General features: G+C 36.3%; 1 protein-coding gene across 8 annotated transcripts in view; it reads right to left on the bottom strand.

Annotated features, from left to right (window-relative positions):
- The window catches only part of LOC18427388 (uncharacterized), a 107,591-nt gene that overhangs the window by 81,334 nt on the left and 1,007 nt on the right, over positions 1-25,250 (bottom strand). The window contains exons 2-7 of one of the 8 annotated variants that reach the window (XR_002279820.2): positions 22,638-22,763; positions 19,337-19,563; positions 19,044-19,094; positions 16,039-16,100; positions 8,810-8,880; positions 6,836-6,959 (exon numbers count right to left, since the gene is read on the bottom strand). Coding sequence is in view for 1 of the 8 variants with exons in the window: in XM_088874711.1 (XP_088730837.1) it covers positions 8,854-8,880; positions 19,044-19,094; positions 22,638-22,763 (204 nt within the window). In the remaining 7 variants the exon portion in view is untranslated. Of the gene's footprint in view, positions 1-5,070; positions 5,206-6,835; positions 6,960-8,809; positions 8,881-16,038; positions 16,101-19,043; positions 19,095-19,336; positions 19,564-22,637; positions 22,764-25,250 lie in introns of those variants that run through there. The other 7 variants (XR_016061463.1, XR_016061458.1, XR_016061462.1 and 4 more) reach the window with 7 other exon arrangements.

Genomic DNA, 25,250 nt, shown 5'->3' with positions numbered 1-25,250 from the left:
GCATGAAGACCTACAATCTTATTTTTTGCTCGTCTGAACACTGTAAGACTTCAAAGATCTTTTCTACTTGCCTCCTCCATCTATCAGCCTTTTCAATTCCTCCTTGCCCCGAGAATGCAGGTGGTGCAAATTTCTTGAATCTTTCAATTATTCCATCATCTAGATGATCTGGAGCAGGGACAGGTGGGGCTGGCACACAATCTTTCATGACTTGAGTCATGGCCTCGAGCGTCCCAAATAACTCCCCAAAAACTTCAGTGGTCCTATCATTCTCATTTGAGTTGCTACCACGAGTCCTTGACATCTTATCCTCAAACAGGAATATTCAAACACTAGTTACTAGTCTACCGCTACTCTACCTAAGGGTCCTTCTACGATGCTAGGCCAAGAATCCTATCCTGGTGCTCTGATACCATGATTGTCACACCCCAAGTTTTATAATACTAGAATTCCTGAGATGTGACAGTCTTATTTTAACAAACAAAAAAAACAAATTCCAAATTTTCACAAAATATTACATCAAAATAAAAATTCCACTTAACTTTCCAATTTGTATAGTGTTTACTTCACATTTATAATTGGCATGAAGAACTATGTGTATATACAACTGCAATAAAACAAAAATACAAAAGGGAATTCATCCATGACTACAACCTTCTTCCAACTACTTTTGCTGTACATACGAACCATGCGGCTGCGATTACTTTGAAAAACATTTCAAAATGGTTTGAGGAGTTTGACTACTCAGTCAGTACCATCATTATCCCCACAAATCGTGTTTAGAGAGTGTAAATACTTTCTAAAAGAACATATATTAAGCAGAATTTTGACATACTGATTTCATGCATTCTAATATATGTTATTAGACCGATTCACTTCTAATCTTACACATATCATGTATTCCTTATTAAACAAACAAAATAAGCATAATTCATAGACAACATGCACATGATCATATCAAGATCATATTACTACAATCAAGTATTATATCTGGCCAGATAAGTATTCACAACAACATAAGTTTTGCAATAGAAGCACTAACCTCGCATTCCAGGCCATGGTTTCAAGGTTAGGACTTCTATTATCTCACAGGATGAAGCACCACCAACGGGTAAATCCATTGCGTAGTACCTCACACACACACACAACTTCAGCGTACATTGGGGCTTTTGATAGCCACTAGCCTTGCAAGACACGACCCTCTCATGTGCCCTAGCGAGAGAGCGTTACACTACCAAAAGGGGTCCCAATGAGTAGTGCCTCACATAAGTTTTGAGGGTGCGACCGCCCAAACACAATCCAATCCTAACTCTCATTCTATCATAGAGACTAAGGATAAATCACAACTGTCGGCATAAGTACCCTATAAGATCATAACAGACGCATGTCTCTATGCGCTCATATTTTATTGATAGCATGTTAACATGCACACCTATTTTATTAGAAGCATGCTCCTTTGCACACGTATCTTATCAGAAGCATGTTGTCATGCACACATATCTTATCAAAAGCATGTCTCGTATGTAATTATAAGGAACCTCAACATTTATGTGCTATACCTATAATCACGAGGGGCATCACTATGTCATACTATCATGCATATCAGTTCAAACGACCTTATATGTCAATTGCAGGCTATATATCAATGTAGTAGATGTCAGACAACAACGCTTCTCCATAAAACAATTCAAAGTAATTACTTTCACATAACACTTATACATAAAAACACCGTCTAATATTTGCATATATAAAACACTTTCAGTATCTAAGATTTATGATGCAGATATTATAGTTATATATGGAGGTACGTAAAACTTATAGTTTAAGAGATATTATGATTAAATGCAGAATTATTTTTGGAAATACTATAGGAACATTAGTTTTCTTCAAATAATGATTTTACAGAAAAAATGAAGCCACTTACCTATGGGTCACTTTGAGATGCTATTATCGTTGGCGAAGTGGAGCTGGAATCAAAGGTGCTTAGGTCGAGAGAGAAATTCCCATTGGAGAGGAGAGAGAAAGAACCAGTTGATGGCTTAGTTTATGGGCTGATGGCGTATTTATATGTGCTAGGCTCAACCTAGACTCGACACGTGGCATCCATGTGTCATTTTTAAGGGCCCCTCATGCTATCATGGGACACCTCGTACTGGTCGATTGCCACCTCGTAGCATCTTGAGATACCTCATACTAGTGATTTCCATCTCGTAGACACCTCATACTGGCAATTGCCACATCGTGGCATCTCGAGACACCTCGTAATGGCGATTGCCACCCCGTGCCATTTAGAGACACCTCATACTGGCGATTGCCACCTCATGCAATCTCGAGACACCTCATACTGGCGATTGCCATCTCGTGCAATCTCGAGACACCTCGTACTGACGATGACCACCTCGTGCAATCTCGAGACACCTCGTACTGGCGATTGCCACCTCGTACTGGTTCCTTACTTTATAAATTTTTTGATGCTACAATAATGATGTTGCCATAGTGTGTCACAACACAATGGACCATCATTTAAAATCATTCATGTATAAAAAAATTTATTTATTTATCTAATCATTATATATAGAGTAATGATCCTATAAGACCCTCTCGAGACACCTCGTACTGACGATGGCCACCTCGTGCAATCTCGAGACACCTCGTACTGGCGATTGCCACCTCGTACTGGTTCCTTACTTTATAAATCTTTTGTTGCTACAATAATGATGGTGCCATAGTGTGTCATAACACAATGGACCATCAATTAAAATCATTCATGTATATAAATTTTTATTTATTTATCTAATCATTATATATAGGAGTAATGATCCTATAGGAACCTCCCCCACCCATGTGTGTAGGACCCCAAATGATCATCAATAAAGTTGGCACGGACCTCTAAAAACGTTTTCTCATGAGTATGAAACTTGACTATTCTAGAGATCCATACCAATTTTAATGGTGATCCTTTGGGGTCCTACACACATGGGTGGGAGAGGGTCCTATAGGATCATTTCTCTTATATATATATATATATATACATATATATATATATAATTTTTTTTTTTTTTTTTTTTAGGTCATCACTCTACTGGACAAGATGAGTCACAATTTTGGATAGGCATACCCAAGGACCCTTGAGGCCCATATACAAAGGGAAACCCCCTCTCATTCTACACATCATTCTAGCCTCTCTCTCTCTCCTCCACACCCACTCTCTCCTATCTCCCGTTCGCACTTCTCTCTCTAGGTGGCACTACATCCCCTATAAGTCTCGAGGGGTGGCACAAACCACTCATAGTTAGAGAGATAGAGTGCACACCCAGCCCTAGCTCAAGATGAGGGAAGGTGCCACACAGTGGCATATGGCCTAAAGGATTAGAAAGGGTCTTGAAAACCCTGGTTGTCTCATGCTCTCGTAAAAGCCTTAGTTTGTAAGATATTGCCTAAGATAGCTTCTCAGCCCAAAACATTCAACAAGACCAATAGGATCCGAATGGTGCAATTTTGGATAGGCATACCCAAGGGCCCTTGAGGCGCAAATATGGAGGGAAACCCACCTCTCATTCTACACATCAATCTAGCCTCTCTCTCTCTCTCCTCCACACCCCCTCTCTTCTATCTCCCGTTTGCACTTCTCTCTCTAGGTGGCACTCCATCCCCTATAAGTCTCTAGGGGTGGCACAAACCACTCATAGTTAGAGAGATAGAGCCCACACCCAGCGCTAGCTCAAGATGAGAAAAGGTGCCACACAGTGGCATATGGCCTAAAGGATTAAAAAGGGTCTTGAAAAGCCTGGTTGTCTCATGCTCTCATAAAAGCCTTAGTTTATAAGATATTGCCTAAGAAAGCTTCCTAGCTCAAAACATTCAACAAGGCCAATAGGATTAGAATGGCACCATCACTCAGAAAATCGGGTGTGGGGTGCAATAAATCCTATGGGGAGATCCTAGACGAATTCGAGTAAGTCTTCCATGTTGTTTGCTTTTATTTTTCTATCAATTTTGCTTAGTACTTGAATTTCTAGGAAAATTATTTGTATTACAATTGTTAGTGGAAGCTTGTTTTTCATTCCTGAATTGTGTCTATTCTATTTGGCAATAAGAGCAAAGCTCCAAAGTTGCATTTAGGGGTTTATTTCTTATTTACAGCAGTGCATTGTGACACTTGTAAGTGGAATTTAGATTTACTAATAAAAGAAAAAGAGAATTTTTTATTTTACTCCCTCTAATTCCACAACTCCACAAGCCACTTTTTTCACTATTTATAATAAAAGGCCCTAGGTAGAACCCAAAAGATCCTATTTTTAATTTACCCTTATAAGATAAATAATTCCATAAGCACTTTGACTAATTTTCTAAACAACTCCTAAAAATATGAAATAAACCTTAGAATCCCTAATAAAGGTCAAAATCCCTAAAAATAATCCTAAAAAATTCAAAAAATATAGCCCTAAATTTAACAAGAAAAGCTCAAAAATAATAGGCATCTTATCCTACATCAATCTCTCTTGGTTGAAGAAAACTCGTCCTCGAGTATTGAAATAGGCTAAGAAGAATTTGTCTCCTTCGGTATAGCTTGTCGTGGCTCGTTACGTACCAATAATCCTAAGGCCCTTATTAAAAAAATGCTCCATGTACAAAACAAGAGTATAGAAGTGTCTAAAATTTGTTGAGTACAATGATAAATCATTCCATAGTGTGAGTACCCTAACATAAATCTATAAGTATATATATACTTATGTTTATATGTACATTCATATATAAATATATATCTAGTAATATACATATATAAATATATATCATGTGATTACAAGGACCCAGTGGTTCACGTCACAGTCCATGTAGATGACGTCACACCCCTCTCCTAATGACTAACAATATCCGTTCTAAAAAAGAGCTCCATATACAAAATAAGGGTATATAAGTGTCCAAATTTTGTTGAGTACAGTGATAAATTACTCTATAGCGTGAGCACCATAACATAACCCATACCTATATATATAATATCAATAAAGTCCGTTCAAGATCAAACGTTTTGGATTTTCCTAAATTTAGTCACTCAAACCTGTCGAAATTGCCTTAGCTTTTCCCTAAAACAAACCACGGGTGCATCTTCGAGATGAGTATTAAATTCAATCGTCGAACGAACAACTTCACCTATTGATTCTCCTTGGAGCCTTTCATCTTTTTCTTTGTCAAATATTGATTCAACTGCAAAATATTGTTCATCATCATGGATTAGATCTCCTACAAGATCTTGTTCTTTATCTAAGCATGCGTTGAAGATTGGTAGCAAATATCAATCTACAAACTACTAATTTTGGATATAACTTGAGAAAAATATAAATTCTCCATGGTCAGCCTCCTCAATATCACAAAACAAAATTTAATCATAAGTAGCGAGAACACCTCTCCCCTAGTTGCGAGCCAAATTATTCTCGTCAAAATCGGAACTGTCTAATCCAAAACCCTAGAGTGATATCCCCCACGTCTAGGTCATCTATCAGTTTCCTCTTCACTCAACCTTTACGCGGAGCAAAGTGGTGAAAACGGTTGCACTGATCATTTGGGAGGGAAGATGACCATCTTGCCCATAATTGGTGTGCAAATTGTTGTGCAAGCTGCTGAACCTGCCTCCTGAGATTCTCAATCTCTTCATATCCAATATCATGGGATAGGTATATAAGAGCCCCTCTTCAACGACCGCTTCTTGCAGCCATAGGTTCACCGAAATCACAAATCCTACACCAATCAGTAAACCCTAGCTGACATTGGCTAGATCTAGGCAGAAATTAGTAAACCCCGCTGCAGGCTGCCCAACCCTAGATCAATCAACCACCATAAACTCGCACCAAAGTGTATAATCAACAATTATTTATTATATTTACATGCCCTCACGGCCTTTAAAGGTAACACAACCTAAAAATTATTCCCTTATACTTTTAAGAATTTTATTTTCTTTTTATTATTCCCTTAAACTTGTAAGGCTTTAATTATCTTTTTACAAAACCTACAGTGTGGGACACCTAGGTAGTCCCTATGCACAAAAACTTCAACTAAAGGAGGCAAAGGAGTACCTCCAAGACAATAAAAATGCTCACCATAGTTGATCGAACCAAAATTAGCAAGGGAATCTGCGGCAAAATTTCCCTCGCGACAAGTATGTCACACATACCAACGCGGGAAGTTGCCTAAGATTCGCAGTGCAGGCCAATAAGGCCCATATTGCCACGAATTAGATGCTCCACGCATCATGGCTCGCACCAAATGTAGCGAATCTGTTTCTTAGAGGACATTGGAATATCCTAGTTTCCTACAAATGATCAAACCGTCTAGCATAGCCTTAGTTTCTGCAACTATCACAGAAACACCTTTGTAATGGTGCGAAATGGCAAACAAACACCTACCAAAATGATCCCTAAGGATTCCTCGTCCTCCTGCGCGCACACCACTGCGTTTAGATGAGCCATCTATATTTAACTTCAATGAGCGAATTTGTTTCTTAGAGGACATTGGAATATCCTAGATTCCTACAAATGGTCAAACCGTCTAGCATAGCCCTAGTTTCAGCAACTATCGTAGAAACACCTTTGTAATGGTGCGAAATGGCAAACAAACACCTACCAAAATGATCCCTAAGGATTCCTCGTCCTCCTGCGCGCACACCACTGCGTTTAGATGAGCCATCTATATTTAACTTCAATGAGCGAATTTGTTTCTTAGAGGACAATGGAATATACTAGATTCCTACAAATGGTCAAACCGTCTAGCATAGCCCAAGTTTCAGCAACTATCGTAGAAACACCTTTGTAATGGTGCGAAATGGCAAACAAACACCTACCAAAATGATCCCTAAGGATTCCTCCTCCTCCTGCGTGCACACCGCCGCGTTTAGATGAGCCATATGTATTTAACTTCAATGAGGCCCATCTGTGGTGGTCTCCAAATGACGGGTCTCCAAATGACTGGTACGCCATACACCACAAACAAAAATAAACTTTCAGATTAAAATGATCTACTCTCAACTAAAAACTGCCAGTTTATGGTAAATTAGACTACATTGTGCTGATAATGAGGTTAGTGTTCAGATCGCTATTGTTATATGCCAATTTAGTGATGCAACACAAAGTATAGATGAACAAGATTTAAGAGAAAATAGAGTTATAAATTCAATCGATTCTGTAAACGTAAAGCTAAAGGCGCTTCAATGGATAAAAGTCTCTCTACAAAGATAAAATCAGCAAAGCTAAACCCTAACTTCTGAAAAAAGTTTAAAGTAGCCCATCCACTAAATATGAATCTCTTTTTAAGAAATTCAATTTAGCTGAAATGAGGGGTAGTCACACTTCAAAATACATCTAATAAAAACAATAAAACAATATTTTAAATAAATTGAAATGACTCAAATTATAGTCGAATCCGATTCAAAAAAATTTAAAAATTGAATACTAAAACCTAGTCTCTATTGTCCAATCAAGATCGGATGGTTGAGAGTGTATGAGAACACAATACTATTGTCGAAAAAAACATTGTGGCATCTTTTTATCTTTCTCCATATATATGCTACAAGTCCCGCTCACAATTGGTATAAGGATGTCACAATTTCTGTAACCATTACATGATAAAATAGACAGTTTAGGGTTTCACAAGGTTAAAGAAAAAAATTTTAAATTTGAGCCTAGTCAATAACTGATTCCCGATCCCTGATTTTAAATCTAACAGGTATGAGTGATTGTGACCTCCTTACAATATGTACAAATTACATCCATACCATATTTAAATACAGTAGTTATGGACTGATCCAAATTTATGGAAAAAAATACGTGGAGGTACACCAGTCTGATGTTTACAACATCTTACCAGTGCTTTTTCTAGTCCTTTTTCATTTTTTCCAATTTTTCCTCTTGGTCTGATGTTGGAAACGTTAGATAGTTTTTGTTATATTTTTTAAATTTTTTTAAACTGTACAAATCAGTTCGATGTCGAAAACTCCATAGTTTTTTAGAACTCCATAGTCAAAGACATCGGGACGAAATTTATAACAAAATAAAAAAACAAAAAAGCACATAGGGCAAGGACCGAAACATGTATATTGGAAAAGTAAGAGAATGCTCTTGGGATCAAGGAAACAATATAAAATTTTAGAAACATTTGTTGTCCAAATGACCCACTTAGAACACAATTTGATATTAGTGGAAGCATTAGTTGGTTAGTAGGGCGGTCCAATATTAGAGATATCACACCGCACTTTTTTTATTAATGTAATAACGCACAACACTATTTGCTTTATATTTGAAAATTTCAACCCATGTCTCCAACATCAGACTATGTAATGGCTGGTCCAATTTTTCAAACATCTAACAGGTTTGTGCCCTTAAAAAGATTAAAACAAGTCAAATAAAAAAGCAACCCGATGTCCAATATTGGGCCACAGGGAAAAGTTGAAAAAAGAAACAAATAGACCTCCACATAAATTTTCTATTAATTTGGACCAGTCCCTAATTACCATATTTAAATGCGATAATGACATAATCTACAAATGGACCACCGCATAAATTTTCCATTAATTTGGACCAGTCCCTAATTACAATATTTAAATGTGATAATGACATAATCTGTGTGTGTGTGTGTGCGTGCATGCGTGCTTGTGTGCGTGCGTGCGTGCGTGCATGTGTGTGTCGAGTCAATCTTCCCCATTTCTCGGCTATAATTTCCTGGTTTCTCTTTTTTTCCAAGAAAACAACACCGAGAGATAACAACTACAAAGGGTGAAATTATTTCTTAACAAGAAATAGGAAGGGTAAAATAATATTACCTGAGATTGGAGTCTTTGCTCATCTCTTCCATCCTCCGCTACTTTCAGATTATTGAAAGTGGATATGAAAACTGTGTACACGAAAAAAGAAACCAATAAATACAAGAAAACACATATCAGTTGAAATAGGTAACATGCAAAAATCAGAACACAGACATTAATAAACTAAACCAAATGGAGAGTTACACGTAATGGATCACCCAACAAAGAGTTATGGACATAACCACAAGAACCAAGACAAATTGCTCATAGGTGATTACACTAAGAAATGAAACTAAAACCAGATTGCCAAGAAAAGAAACTCACATCAAAAGAGATTGATATATATATAAAGAGAGAGAGAGAAAGAGAGAGATCGCGCTGAAGTAGAAGGGCCAAGAAGTGCATTCTCATCAAGTGGTTGAAAGGAAAAGTGACCAATCACCATGAAAATTTCTACAGCAATCTAATGAAATGATGGCAATGAATGTCACCAAACTCAGCACCACAAAAAGGGAGATGACCTATGTCTTCCCATTTCAGTGTTTGTACAGAAAAATCATGTAGTTTGAAATCCAATAGAAGGGGTTTGGGCACACTTGAAGAGAGGAGGTTTACATGGAACCACTATGATTTAGTAAGCAGATAAAATAGATTATGTATAAAAATTGAATCGCTCAATTTATGGATAGAAGCAAGCATCAAGAACTTGGTTATAAAGCTTTCAAAATGCATTAAAGGAGCGAGGATTTAAGAGAGCAGCACTTGACCCCTCCTTGTTAATCAAATTATGTGACACCAGTATTATAGGTGTGCTTGTGTATGGTGATGATATTACTATTATAGGTAGTTCATATGTATAGATTGTTGTTGTGAAGAGATTTCCAAACAATAAATTCCAAATGAAAGAATTGGGAGAACTACGCTATTTTCTTGGGATAGAGGTAGATCAAGATGCTAATAAAATTAAGCTATCTCAACAAAAGTATATTGTAGATTTGTTACCAAAGACTAATATGCCATAAAGAAAAGACGGAGTAGGGAGAAGGGGAATTGTTAAGAGAACCAAAGAAGTAGAAGTATTGCAAGGATTTTACAGTATCTCGCAATAACGCGACCAAATATATCAATTGTAGTGAATCAGGTATTGATTCATGCATATGCCCACTTCATCCACATAGAAGCCTTACAGAGAATAATCTGATACATTAACGGAACAGCAATCCATGGGATACTCGGATGCTGATTAGGCTAGTGACTCCAATTCAAGAAGTTTGGTCTCTGGATTACGTGTTTATCTTGGGAAAAACGTGATATCATGGCGAAGTAAGAAATACAAGACAATAGCTAAGTGTTGAAGCTAAATATCTATCACTAGGAACTAGAATATCAGAGATGTTATGGATCCACAGTATGATGACCACATTGGGCACAAAAAAAATATTAAAAAATCCGAAGTGTTTTATGATAATAAGAGTGCCTTAGCCTTGGAAGTAAATCCAATATTTCATGATTGATCCAAATATATACAGATAGATTATCATTTCATGGTGGAAAGAGTTGAAGCCGAAGAAATTGAAGCAAGATTGAGCACAGAAGATCAAATAACAGATATATCTACCAAAGGAGCAACGCCGTATTTGAAGGTCAAGTTGTACATGTCAAAACACAATGTACAGCTTTAGAGGGAGTTTTAACCATAAGTGATCAAGAAAATATCGACAATTTTGTATACTGCTACAGCTTACTATTGTATTTATAGTTTTAATTTCATTATAAAGGACAAATATGTAATTTCAAGATTTAGTAGTATCCTTTTCTAACCCTCAATTAATTAGAGTTAGAAAACATATATCTTTTGACAGCCACCCCTCACTCAAAAAAGAATAATGGGTCACATAACTCTCCTTTGGCTACCTCTCTATCATCTCCATACATGTCACACCTTGTTCTTCTCTTTCAAGTACTCAAGGTGATATTTTAACCGCACTCACCACCCACAAGGGTCTTCTTCCAAGAGGAAGGGGCGGACTCTTCGATCTGTTCACTATGCCCAAGAACCTCAAATCTCAGTAATCTCTAAAATGCCAACAACCTATTGGAGCTCGAACAGGCTTTAAAGGAGAAGGATCTACATATCAAGCGTCTCGAGATTGGGCTGAAGAACACAATTTATACGTTTTGTATTTGAGACACAAACTCAAGGAGAGTGAGGGGGAGATGAGGGCCAAAAGGTAGAGATACAACAAAGGCGCTAAATGAAAATTCATTTCCATCCCGTACTTAAACAATAGTTTCACCCCAGCTACTGTAGTTACCCGGGCCTAGCAAGGTGGAAAGAAATATATTCTTCCCTTCACGCCTGAGTCATCAAGGAGAGCTTCCAGTCAATGACCCTGTGATGCCTCCAAAAAATCCAGGGAGGCACAGTGGGGTGAGTTCCTGGCTAAGCCAGTTGATGAGGTCATCTTCAAAAAATTGAGTTGGAATAGGTCAAGAAATGGTGTCCAATGTCACACCGTACTATAATCAACCAGCTTATATAGTTCGAACATGGTCAAGCCATCGAAAATTAATGAAGCATGCACATTCTATTGTAAATCTTAATGTAAACAGAATCAACGAAATGTCCATTGTTATGATACATACTCCTTTCAATAGCGATTATTTGCAACGTTTAATTCTTATTAATTTGATATGAGTAGGGATCTTTGTCCCACTACCGATCTTCATTTCCTTCTTTTCCTTTTTTTTCCCTTTTTTCTTTTTGACGAGATAGATACGAGGATGACATTTTAAGTAGGATATCTTTTCTTAAAACCACAATGCTCAATATGCGGAACGAGATGGTTTGAGAGAGGGAGGGTTTGCTAAGAACATTCGTAGTTGGATCATTCAGCCCTCCTCTTATAGATAAGACAAGCTTGCAGTTGTTCAAGGGATTTGAAGTGCTCTATAACTTGTAGAAGCCTGCCTGATAGAAAGAGAAAACGTCCCCATCTCCATCACATGAGGACTTATGACCTGCTCCAACTTAGCATGGAGTTAATCGAATAGTTAGAGGTAGAACCTCTATCGGTGGTCTCTGTGACTAAATTAGAGGGGCTCAATGGTCCAGCAGATGACACAGTGCAAGATGACAACCAATGGTTTGCTAACTAGGCTAAGGAATGGAGGATCTCTATGTTCAGAGACAATATGGGAGAAATGTTCATGACTATGAATGTAGTGTGTGAGGTGGAAGAGATTGAGGAAGCATTCCAATTTATTGCCAGAAGAGATGGCTTAAAAAGGAGGACATGACAATAGAAGGCATGCTGGAAGCAAAAAAGGAAATACATAAACAAAGAGCCTGACGGCCCAGTGAATCAAATTAACTATGACAGAGGACATGCCATAGATGTGTAATCTAACAATGAGCACCTGCCTGCACATTTTCTCTCAATCACAGTAAAAGGAACATGCTATATTTCCTTATGAAGATGAAGATATTCTGTTAGAATATTAGGGGCATGTTTGATTATAATTTGGTGGGTGATCTTCCATAGAGTATAATTTGGCATGATGGCCAAAAAATCTAATATCCTGGTACGATGGCATGTTGTAGGCAAAGTTCATTCAAAACCAAGAATTAGTTGACCTCCAAGTCTCCAGAGTAAATTACATATAGCCGAATAAGTGTTGTGAAAACCCTTTATTGTCAAAACTAGGAACATTCCCACCTCCTAATAAATGTTTCCAAAATCCTCATTAAGGGCAATTCCTGAAGTAGCTAAGGACCATAAGCACTTATTACTCACTACATAAAGACCAAAATAGGGCACAACTCATTTCGTTTTGAATTAGCATGGCTAGAGGACAAATCATTTCCAAGCTTGTTTAAAAGGGTTCGTTATTCCTCTCAAGTTCAAGGCTAGCAAGGGAAAAAATTATGTAAAACATTGAAAGTCCTGAAAGAAACATTGGAGATTTGGAAGAACGATTAGAAATATACTAGCTTGAATAGATTAAAGGGAACAAGAACGAAGGGGTTAAAGTAATGAGGAAGTTTGAGTAAGATTACGATTGAAAGCTACCCTGCAAGATTGACTCAAGTTGGAGGAAATACAATGGCCTCAATGATCAAGATCTAAATGGATCCAGAAGAGTGATGGGAACACAAAGTACTTTCATCCTTTAGCCAATGCAACAAGGACCAATAGTATTCAGCATATAAAAATTGAAGCGGTGGAGGAAGAAGAGAAAAAGGGTTTGGAAAATGAAATATATGTAGTACGAGAAGGACTTCGTGGAAAAGAGACGACCTATCACCTCCACAGAGGGGTTACATTTTCATTTGCTCAATGTTTACCTATCACCTTGGGGAAAGAACTTCAATATAGAAGAAATAAAATTAACACTTTTTGCTCCACCAAAATAGAAAGCATCAAACCCTAGTGGCTACCCACTTGCCTTCTCTCACACCTTCTAGGAGGATATTGAATATGAGCTTTTGTTTCTTTTTGAAGAATTTTACCATAGGATCGACAAGACAATTAACGTTGCATTCATCGCATTGCTACCCAAGAAAGACAGCATGGATCCATGCATGATATTAGACACATAGGACTACTCACGAGCCCATACAAGATAATAGCAAAGGTCCTAGCTAAAAAGTTGAGATCGGTTTCACAGTTGGTGATCTTAGGACCACAACAAGCCTATGTTAAAGAAGTCCAAGAAAACCATGGACAAGATGTTTATCCCAAGAATGCTTTCATGAAGACAAATAGATAACAGACCAAGAATGATGCATAAGGTTGACCTTGAGAAGGCAAATGATAAAGTGGATCGAATTTTTTGCTAAAGATCAAGGGCTAATGAGTTTTGCAAAAAGATGAAGTGGATTGAGGGATGTTTGCCATCAATGCAACTTTCAGTCCTAAATGGAAAGACGTGGGCCACAAGAGGATTAGATAAGATGAATGATTGCCCCTTTCCCCTTCGCAATTGTGGCTTATGCTTTAGTCTATTGCTTAGGTCAGTCAACAATCAAGGTCTTCTAAAAGGTTCAAAATAATATATAATAGACTAAAGTTTTGCGCTTGCAGCACACTGATGATACCTACTTTTATGAGGAATTAGATGCCGAAGGAGAAATTTGTTGCTATTTCTTCGCTGTGTTGAAGTGCTTTCGTGTCTTAAAGTAAATATGCATAAAACAAAGATGATCAGCAATTTTGCAGCTACTTATTCGTTGGTTTGAAGAGGGTTTGTGCCTTAAAGTAAAACATTGATAAAACTAAGCCAAACTTGAATGCCTAGTGGAAGAAGTAGTTAGGTGAGCAAAGTGGGTTGCTTGTGAATTGACGCACTCCCAAATGGGTTCCCTGGGACTCCCTTGACAATGCGTAAGACCCCGAAATCGGTATGGGATCGAGTAATCTAGAGATATGAACCTTGATTTATGGAAAATTATGTATTTGTCTTTCGCAGGTGGGATAGCATGGAACAAATCAATACTTCCAATTTACCTATTTCTTTTATGCCTTTATCAGGGTCGCATTCTCACTAGGGAATGGGTGCAATCAAATCAACACTTCAAATGCCCATGATTTTGTTCACTTTTTTAGCATACAAAGAGCCACTCCCATGAAAGTAAAATTTGGAGCAAAGAGTGCCAAGCCGAGATTTGAGAGGGGTGTGCCCTGAGGTGGACTTACTATCGTCCTTATCCCTATTAAAGCCTGCATCTGAATATTCAAGAACTTCAAGCTTATATGCTGGAAAACATAATATAAGATGCATTGTTCCCTTAATTTACCTTAGAAATTTTTGGACAGCTTTCCAATAGGCTATGCCTAAATTACTTTAATATCTACTCACAAGACCTACAAAACAGCTCAACTCAAACCTACTCTTGTACATTGTACTACATATGCTAAGCTACCAATAGCTTGTGCATAAGGAACATTACGTTTTTCTAATCCTTCTACTGGACAATCCTTCCTACATAACTTCACTCTCTTTTCAACAGAAGTAGACAGTGGTTTATAATTTTCCATTTTAAATCTCTTAAAAACAGAATCAAGATTCTTGGCTCCAGTATAAAATTCTAGATTTTTTATGTCTAGTTATTTTTTTGACTAGGATATAAGAGGCTTCTCCCATATCTTTCATCTCGAACCAAGAAGAAAGCCATGAGAGTATTATACATCATTTTTAAATCATTTCCCGCAAATAAAAAAGCATCTACATATAATGAGAATATTGTGAATGGCTAAGTCTTTAGCCATAAATAGCATTTTCTCATTTCCCAACAATGGCCAAGTCTTTTGCCATAACTACCATTTTATTTACGTTCTCCACTACAATATCACCCCCATTCATTTTAAATGAGTTATATTGCTCCAATAGCAATTGGAGGTAAGTTTCAAATGTTGTGTCATATTTTGCTTTTATTGCATCTAGCATTTTCTTATATGTTTCATAATATTCGAATATCTTAGTAAGGTCATCTTGCATAAAAGTTAGCATTAACGTCTTAGGTATGAGGTCATCCTCTAAGAATTTTTCTAACTTTTTTTTTTCTCTTCTTCAATTGATTTATGACAAATTACGAGTGTATCTTCTTTATGACAAATTGAAACAAATTGATTTATGACAAATTATGGTCAATTCTTGCAAAGAGAGAGCTACAATTACTTGATAACCAATATCAGTTATTTAGCGATGCCTTAAAAAAAAAAAAATAGGCAAGCTCCCAATTAAGAGTAAATAAGTAGGCACTACATGTATCAGCAGTATGAACAAACCATATAGTAACATGTATAAGCAAATATATGAGAGCCTTTATATTTTTTTTAGAGAAAGTTAACTTCTCGCCTTTATATTAAAGGAAATAGTAGTCCAACTAAAATTGGGCTTCTAGCCAAATTAGGCAGCAAAATAATAGCAGGCTAAAAAATGACTGCTCTCAAATTTTAGTGGTTAAGAAAAATAATAGTAGCCAAAAAAAAGAATATGAAACCAATGTAGCATCACTAACGATACTGAAGATAGGAAAACTACCCGAAAAACAAAAAAAAAGGTATCGATAAACTCATGTTTGTGGGTTTTCAGTGAGCAAGATTAGAGAGAGAGAATGATTTCATTACCTTTAGAGAGAGAGGGAGAGAAAACCCAAAAGTAAATCTATCAGAAACATGGGATTTTACTACATGTTTACTATAACAAGGCTTCATAAACAAGTATAGGGTTAGGATTTGTACCTGCATCAAATACTTTTTATCTCCATGAGACGCCGATCCAGAGATTGATGATACTTGGTTATCTATGAGCGCAAAAGAGAGAGAGGAGAAAAAGAATAAAGGATCTTTTTTTTCAAAAAAATATTGAATCGTAAACCGTAATTATTCTTGATCGAAAGAGAGAAGAGAAAAAATTTGAAGGATCTTTTTTTCAGAAAAAATATTGAATCGTAAATTGTAGTTATTCTTTATCGATGGCAGCAATATCAACAGAAAGCTTGAAAAAGAAGTCAGTCAGAGAACGAACAGACAGCGAGAGTGGTTTTGGAGGGAGCCCTTGAGAAACTTAAAAGATTACATGAACGTGCGTTCTCGTAACTAAAAAAACAAAAGAAGGGTTGACAATGAGGATACCCTCGATACATCCTCCAATTTAAGTGTTATTTAGTTATGAGTGAGTAAGATTGGAGAGAGAGAACGATTTTATTACCTTTAGATATAGAGGGAGAGAAAACCCAAATGTAAATATATCACAAACATGGGATTTTATAGTAAAAAAATAATAAGGCTTCGTAAACAAGTATAAGGTTAGGTTTTGTACCTGCATCAAAATCTTTTTCATCTCCATGAGACGCCGATCCAGTTATTAATGATACTTGAATTCTCATGAGAGAAAAAGAGGGAGAGGGGAAATATTTTAAAGGATCTATTCTTCAGAAAAAATATTGAATCGTAAACTGTAATTATTCTAGATCGAAATTGAGAGAGAAGAGAAAAATTTTAAAGGATCTTTTTTTCAAAAAAATATTGAATCGTAAATCGTAATTATTCTTTATCGATGGTGGCGATATCAGCAGAAAGCTTGAGAGAGAAGTCAGTCAGAGTACGAATAGAAAGCGAGAGTGGTTTTGCAAGGAGACCTTGAGAAATTTAAATGATTAAATGAACGTGCGTTCTAGTAACTAAAAAAACAAAAGAAGGGTTGACAATGAGGATACCCTCGATACATCCTCCAATTTAGGTAGAAGGGTTGACAATGAGGATACCCTCGATACATCCTCCAATTTAGGTGTTAGTTAGTTACTAGAACGCACGTTCATGTAATCTTTTAAATTTCTCCCTCCAAAACCACTCTCGCTTTCTATTCGTACTCTGACTGACTTCTCTCTCAAGCTTTCTGCTGATATCACCACCATCGATAAAGAATATTTACGATTCAATATTTTTTTTGAAAAAAGATCCTTCAAAATTTTTCTCTTCTCTCTCTCCTTTTCGATCTAAAATAATTACAGTTTACGATTCAATATTTTTTCTGAAAAAAAGATCCTTTAAAATTTTTCCCCTCTCTCTCTTTTTCTCTCATGGGAACTCAAGTATCATTAATATTTGGATAGGTGACTCATGAAGATGAAAAACATTTTGATGTAGGTACAAAACCTAACCTTATACTTGTTTACGAAACCTTGTTAATTTTTTACAATAAAATCCTATGTTTCTGATAGATTTATACATTTGGGTTTTCTCTCCCTCTCTATCTAAAGGTAATAAAATCATTCTCTCTCTCCAATCTTACTCACTCAAAACCCACACACATGAGCTTATCGTCGTCGTCTTTAGTGACGCTACTACACTGGTTTCATATTCATTTTTTTTTTTTCAAGGTTCTTAACGTACTATTATTTTTTCTAACCACTAAAATTTGAAAGCAATCATTTTTTAGCCTGCTATTATTTTGCTGTCTGATTTGGTTGGAAGCCCAATTTCAGTTGGACTATTATTTCCTTTTAATATAAAGGCTCTCATATATTTTCTTATACGAGTTGTAAAACTCTCCCTTATGGTTCGTTCATACTGCTGATATATGTAGTGCTTACTATTTTACTCTTGATTGGGAGCTTGCCTATTTGTTTTTTTTTAAGGCATCGCTTAATAATTGATATTGGTTATCAAGGGATTGTAGCTCTCTCTTTGTAGGAATTGACCACATATTAAATAATTTTGGTGCCTTATTTTGTTTTTCTTACAATCTTATTTGTTTAGAACTTAAAAAATATTTGGTTGCTAACTTAGAAAATATTTGGTTGCTCACATATAACTTAGCACATGACTAGTAGAATTGTTACGGTTGAACTTTCAGAACTAGAAAAACTGAATAGGTCAATTTTGGCAGGTGGGAGAGGAAGATGAAATATCTCTTCATCCAAGATAGAACTTTGTGTACTATCTTAGCGTGCGGTCATGTCCACCTTCCTGATGGGTAAAAGTCAGATAGGAAACATTAAGTGCACGCCAACTGACCAACGCTGGCTCCATACGGGGATTGATATCTCATGCACTAGTTAACTTGTTTCAACCTACTTCTACCCCTTTTCCTTGAACTCTCATTATATGTAGATGTTTTTCTATTTGCTGAAAATAACTTAGAAATGATTGACAAGCCTAAGTTATGGCTTTCTTCTAGGTTCGAGCTAAAAGATATGGGAGAAGCCTCTTATGTCCTGAACATAAAAATAACTAGAAATAGAAAATCTAAAATTTTATACTTGAGCCAAGAGATGTATCTTCACTCTGTTCTTAAGAGATTTGAAATAGAAAATTATAAACCACTGTCTACTCTTGTTGAAAAGATAGTGAAGTTATCTAGGAAGGATTGTCCAATAGGACAAGAAAAACGTAATGTTCCTTATGCACAAGCCACTGGTAGCGTAGTATATTACGATGTACAAGACTAGATTAGAGTTGTGTTGTAGGCCTTGTAAGTAGATATTAAAATAATTTAGGCATAGCCAATTGGAAAACTGTCTGAAGAATTCTAAGGTAAATTAAGGGAACAATGCATCTTATATTATGTTTTCCAGCATATAAGCCTGAAGTTCTAGAAAATTCAGATGCTGACTTTACTAGGGATAAGGATAATTGTAAGTCCGCCTCAGGGCTTGGGAGTGGCAATTGTTTCTTGGTCTAGCAAGAAGCCAAAGTGTGTTGCTAGGTGCACACATAAAGCAAAGTACATTGCATGCACTTACGCCGTTTAGAGAAAGTTCTTCATAGATGACTTGAAGCTGCAAATAATCAAGCTGCAATTAAAGTAATACAAAGTAGATCAGATAGCTCCAAAGGAAGACATATCATAAAGGTACAATACTACAACATTCAGGATGTAGTTGAGAAAAATGAAGTAATTTATATCCTTAGTTAAACCATAGGTTTAACTCTAATAATTCAATAAAGAGGAAATTTACTGAATTGGAAATTAACAAAAGGAAATTTATTGAATTGGAGATCAACAAAATCATTGGTGCATGTCTGGTCTCTTTACCTTAAGACTGGTGGTTGATGTTTTCTCTCAGGTTGCAATGGCAAGCAATCTCAATACTCCAAATAAAGAGGAATTCTGGATAGAGTTGGAGTTTACGAGCCTTGTTACATATGAAGGGACTACGTTTAAATGTGCAAACAGAATTGTAACCCATATGGCCAGGCTTTCAGATTTGATCAACAGTATGAGTTGATGGAAGTAACCACGGAGTCCCACAATAACATGTTCTAGCCACCAATAAACAGTCAAGATCAGGTTGGCAAAACTACTCATATGGAGGAAGAGGCATATATGTTTGCTAGAGTGAACCAACATGGAATCCAAATCCTGGTTCAGATCATTGCCCAATAATAAATATAACCTTGATCATTTTCTGATAAATAATACAAGAATTGATCATCCTGAGTTCATAAGCAACTAGCTTTGTTTTCCTTTCCCCTATATTTTTAAATTGATACCACTGCATAAAAGGAACGATGAAAGCAATAATGGATAACATTGTATTAAAAAGGATATATATCAAAGGGAAGGTATATGTAAAGATATCTGACATGATAAAGACAAACAGAAACACAATTCCCAATGGGGGAGAAGAAAGGGAGAGGAAGAGTGGTAGAGAGGGACGATGAGAGAGGATGACAAGATGTAAAGTCAGTGAATGTGGTGATGTCCTTCACAGTAAAGGCAACAATCCTAGCACCCTCCATGTCTAATCTATCTGCCACATCATTTGCCTGCTACAAATATAATATTATTTACAACTGATTGAGTTGCACCAAAAGAACACGTTTCTTAGTGGAATAGTGCAGGCATCTCTATGGTGAGATGACTCCAACATGTCCAGTTTGGTATCAAAGTGTGGAATATGGACACTTTTGGTCCATTGAACAAGAAGGAAGCTAAGGAGATTCTGAGCCTCATAGGAAGAATATTCTATCTCCAAAGGCAAAGAACCGAGCTAATAAAACTTCAATGTCATAATATTCTTCTAGAGGGATCCCTAATCTAATGGCTCAAAAAGTGTGATACGAAGAAAGGTTTGTTTATAGGATTGCTAATACTAGAAGGTAGGGTGATCTAATCAAGAGCATTAGAGTTTTGAATTACACCTTTCACAAAAAAAAGAGGAAATCATTAACGACATCAATCGGATGTTTCGTGCCCAGAATAACTCTATTTTGGGGTTGTGTTAGGAATTCACTTTGTCATTTTTTGGATTATTTAAGTGATCTCCTATAGTTAATAGGTTATTTTTATACATTTTTAATAGCATTTAGGTTTGGTATCTTTGTCTTTAGAGGTCTTTATTTTAGTTGTTTCAAGACAGGGAAACCACTACATATGCATCATACAGACCAGTGGTTAAATGCAATTAAGAGTTGAAAATAAAATTTGGCTTTTGAGCTTGATGGTGCTGACTCCATTTTGGTTGATGCCCCACTCTTTCAAGGTGTTCATGCCATGAGCACCTAGCCATGTTGTTGTTGATAATGAGATACTTATGTCGCCCTATTTTATGTATCCTTTTTATTCAATCCATGATTTAGGGCCCTATCTTTCTTGACATATCACATTCTTTATCCCTTAGCCCCATTATCATCATCTACCAACCTTGCCCTCACCTTTTTCAGCGTGCGTTATAGACTCTGCTACATACTTGACATCTTCAATCAAGCATTCATTTAGAATGTACTTAGTCTCTGTATGGGGTCTATGCAATATATTTTCAAGGTGTTCATTGGAATGTATCTAGTCTTGTATAAGACTAAAAGTACACCACTTACCCAAAAAAAAGACTAAAAGTACACCCAACAATGGCCAAAAAGATCCACTAGAATGCATTGTTATGATCGCTGGTTATGGAATGGAAGAGTGTCTCTCTCTCTCTCTCGATGAAAGAAAAAATAATCTGGTTTCTCAAAATGCCATGGTCCCAGGGTATTCTCATAATGGGCTCCTAAATCAAACCGTGATAAATGAGGAAGGCATTGCGACCTGAGATAGCTACCATTCCCTAGCATCTTGTCAAATGAGCCTTCCAAAAATCCATGCAAACAATAAGTAATCATGTTGGATCTTTATATAAGTATGCACATGTAGGTTCGAGTGTGCGTGCATGATGCCCATGCCTATGGAAGGTTCTGCGTTATAGACTCTGCTACATACTTGACATTTTCAATCAAGCATTCGTTTAGAACGTACTTAGTCTCTGTATGGGGGCTATGCAATATATTTTCAAGGTGTTCATTGGAATGTATCTAGTCTTGTATAAGACTAAAAGTACACCACTTAAGGTACACCCAACAATGGCAAAAAGATTCATTAGAATGCATTGTTATGATCGCTGGTTATGGAAATCATGGGCATGGAAGTGTCTCTCTCTCTCTCTCTCTCTCTCTCTCTCTCTCTCTCTCTCTCTCTCTCTCTCTCTCAATGAAAGAAAAAAAATCTGGTTTCTCAAAATGCCATGGTCCCAGGGTATTCTCAAAATGGGCTTCTAAATCAAACCTTGATAAATGAGGAAGGCATTGAAACCCGAGATAGCTACCATTCCCTAGCATCTTGTCAAATAAGCCTTCCAAAAACCCATGCAAACAATAAGTAATCACGTTGGATCGTTATATGTAAGTATGGACATGTAGGTTCGGGTGTGTGTGCATGCCCATGCATATGGAAAGAATGTTTCTTTGTTACATAAAGCCAAGCTCTTAGACCATCTGAAATACAGAGCATGAATCTTATTTCAAGGACCAAATAAGTTAACTGGGAATATAAAGGTAATCATATTGCCGCAATATTAGCTTTGGAAAAACAATTACAAAAATAAACAAATTTTTATGAGTAAAATTCATATACATCATCAAACAATTCAAAAGATATATTCGTTTAGCCATTGTTCCACAATAATGGACTTACTCATAAAGTTGGAAAACAACAAGCCCCTTTTTAGATAGCATTCAACTTTTATGAAGGACACATTAGTTAAGAAGGGGTATTCAGATATCAACCTTCAAATACTCAAACAAGCTATCTCCTTGCCCCATTAACTGGAAAGAGTTTGTGACATACGTCTAGTGAAAACTTGTGCCCTCAAAATCAAGAAAGAGTTAGCTGTTCATTTAATTATTGAGATGATTATACTTGCAAGAACAATGGAAACTTTGGAACATGTGCATACAAAGGATCCATAAGAAAAGCCAATAATTTAACAATATAATTTGATATATTTATATCAGTTATGACACATATCTGCAACGAACACATAAGTAAGATATGTCAACCAAAGATTACGGAAATGCACCTGTTGGAACCTCCAAACATGAGTTAAACCAGTAAGGGCACCACTAAGTTCATTCCAATGCAAAACCCCAACCAGTAGAGCACCACTGAGTTCATTCTGATGCAAAACACCAACATCTGCCATGTGCTTTACAAGGCCAATATGACTCGGTGAAATTCTCATACTAGTAAAGAAATATTCTCATACTAATAATGGAATATACAAAGTATCACTAATAGGAAGAATTTGACACTTTTCTTTCTAAAAGAGTGATGCAAAACTCACTATCAATCTACAAAAAATTACACTCCACAACTATGTTTCATGGATTTTTTTTGTTTGGGTTTTCATACCCATGTCAGACACGTATTGACCCACTACGGATTCAGATTTTTCTAGCTCTGACTTGTTCATTAAACATTATTACATCATTTTAGAGACTTGCTTTTCTTTTTTTATATGAGTGGAGGTATGCGAACTTTAAAAATGTCAATGAAATTTTAAAATAAGTTAGGGACTCAGCCAATTAAGTTTTGTTGATTATTTTGAGCTACTTATCATTAGATAAGATAGTAAACATTGTCAGAATTTGTTCTCTTCATAATATTCTGTTCCTCATGGCATGACGAATCTGACACTCCGTAACCGTGTCGGATGCTGACATGCATACCCATAGCCATAAAACATAGGTCCAAAACAAAGCATTCAAATCAAGTGCTAAATCAAAAGCATGAAGTAAACATTTATTTTAGGAATCCAAATATGTGAAGCTACAGGGCTATATGACCGAATTCTTTGTTCAAACATAAGACATAGGAAACACAAACAAAGTAGATGATGAAGATCAAGATCATAATAGGAAACCAAGAAAGTTTAACCTAAGGAGCAATTTTAATGCAAAAGAAAAATTTTAATGGATAAAAACATCCTTAGAGACAACCAAGAAAAGCGCCAACAAAATGCGTTCCTAACAGACAAATCATATTGTGATAATGTGAACCACAATCATGTCTATAACATATTCCTTGTTTTTCAACCTACACAAAATACATGATGAAGATCAACATCAGAATAAGAAACCAAGAAAGTTTAACATATGGAGCAATTTTAATGCAAAAGAAAAAAAAATTATGGATAAAAACATCCTTAAAGGCAACCAGGAAAAGTGCCCACAAAATGCATTCCTAGTAGATAAATCACATTATGATAATGTGAAGCACAATCATGTATATAACATTACTTTGGGTTAAATATAATAAACATAAACTATTTTGGTATATAGTTGGGCAGCCACTATCCACTCTCAAGGCAAACAGTGAGGTGAACAGTAGTTTAAAAGATGGAATTTCCCAACGTAACTATATTGTATACCGTGCACAAGACGTAACAGTTTTGTTGTGTTTTGTAATGGTAAAAACATTTAACCGGGTGCCAAGGGCATACAATGGAAGATGAGATGAAGGGTGACAAAGCTACTGGTAAAGAAAATCTCCGCAAGAGAAATGATTCCCAATGCGACAAATTGAAACGCGACTTTCAAATTTCGAACTGAGTACGAGATAAGAAGATAAAGCTCAGAAGATCAAAAACAACATGAAAATTAAAGCGAATAAATATGAATAAGGGATTGCCGTCAAAAGAAGGGACAGGTGAAGTTCAAATTCAACTTTCAACCGGGAATGAAGTGAATAGGATGGCACAGTGTTTCAAAAAGTAGACCGCCCAGTGCCAAGGCAGCTGCCTAGGCAGTCCAAGGGTTTCTCTTAAATGATGGGTTTCTGCCTGTTGTAATCTTTAAAAGAAAAAAATGGGATTACTAGAACCCACTTCTCAAACTTCCCTTTGTATTTTCTTTGGAAGTAAAATGCCTAGTCTGTTCCTCTCTAATTTACATCTAAAACATTATACTAGATAACTCGAACAGAGAAACTTTATTGTACATCCTCCTCGCAGCCTTCCAAATCACTGCTTTTTTAGAAATTTTTTGGTTCCTAACCATTGGAAGTCAAATCTTATTTTCACCTTCTTCAAATGGGCTGCGGACCAGTCTTATTGCTCTTTAATTACCATTTTTGTCATAATTCTTGGAGAAAACTTTTGATCTTTCCTTAGTCCATGAGAATGTCATGGTCTTCTTCACTAGTACAACTTTCATCATGGAATACATGATCTATTGATAGAGTTGTGACAGAAAATGGATCATTATTGTGATAAGCCAAAACAATTGCATATGGGCACATAAACGATTAATTAACAAGATTGACATGAGTTTGCAAAAAATTGTGTGATAGGAAACTTGCCCCATCCTTAGTGTAATTTATGAGGTTGAGCAGGAGATGACGAGAGATACATTGGATTATTAGGCCATACAATTTACTGGGGATTTGTTTAAATCTTATGCTTGATCATGTCTTATGCACAGAGATTACACTTGCAGGGCCTTGCTTTTCATGGGACATGGATTCTCCAATGTGGATTTCCAATGGCTTTTGGCGTATATTGTTTTGCCAATGGAGAGAAGGATTATATGCTAGGTGAAAATCAAATTTGTAATAGAAGAAAGCTCAAAATGATACACTTTTTTGATAAATAGACAGTACACAAATATTAAAACTTCAATTATTTTAAAAAATA

Source organism: Amborella trichopoda, chromosome 8 (genome assembly GCF_054954075.1).
Source record: "Amborella trichopoda isolate Santa Cruz 75 chromosome 8, AtrichopodaSantaCruz75HAP2 v2.0, whole genome shotgun sequence".
NCBI classification, from domain to species: domain Eukaryota; kingdom Viridiplantae; phylum Streptophyta; class Magnoliopsida; order Amborellales; family Amborellaceae; genus Amborella; species Amborella trichopoda.
The sequence above is the reverse complement of the archived record's forward strand: the minus strand, read 5'-3'. Positions and strand labels throughout refer to the sequence as shown.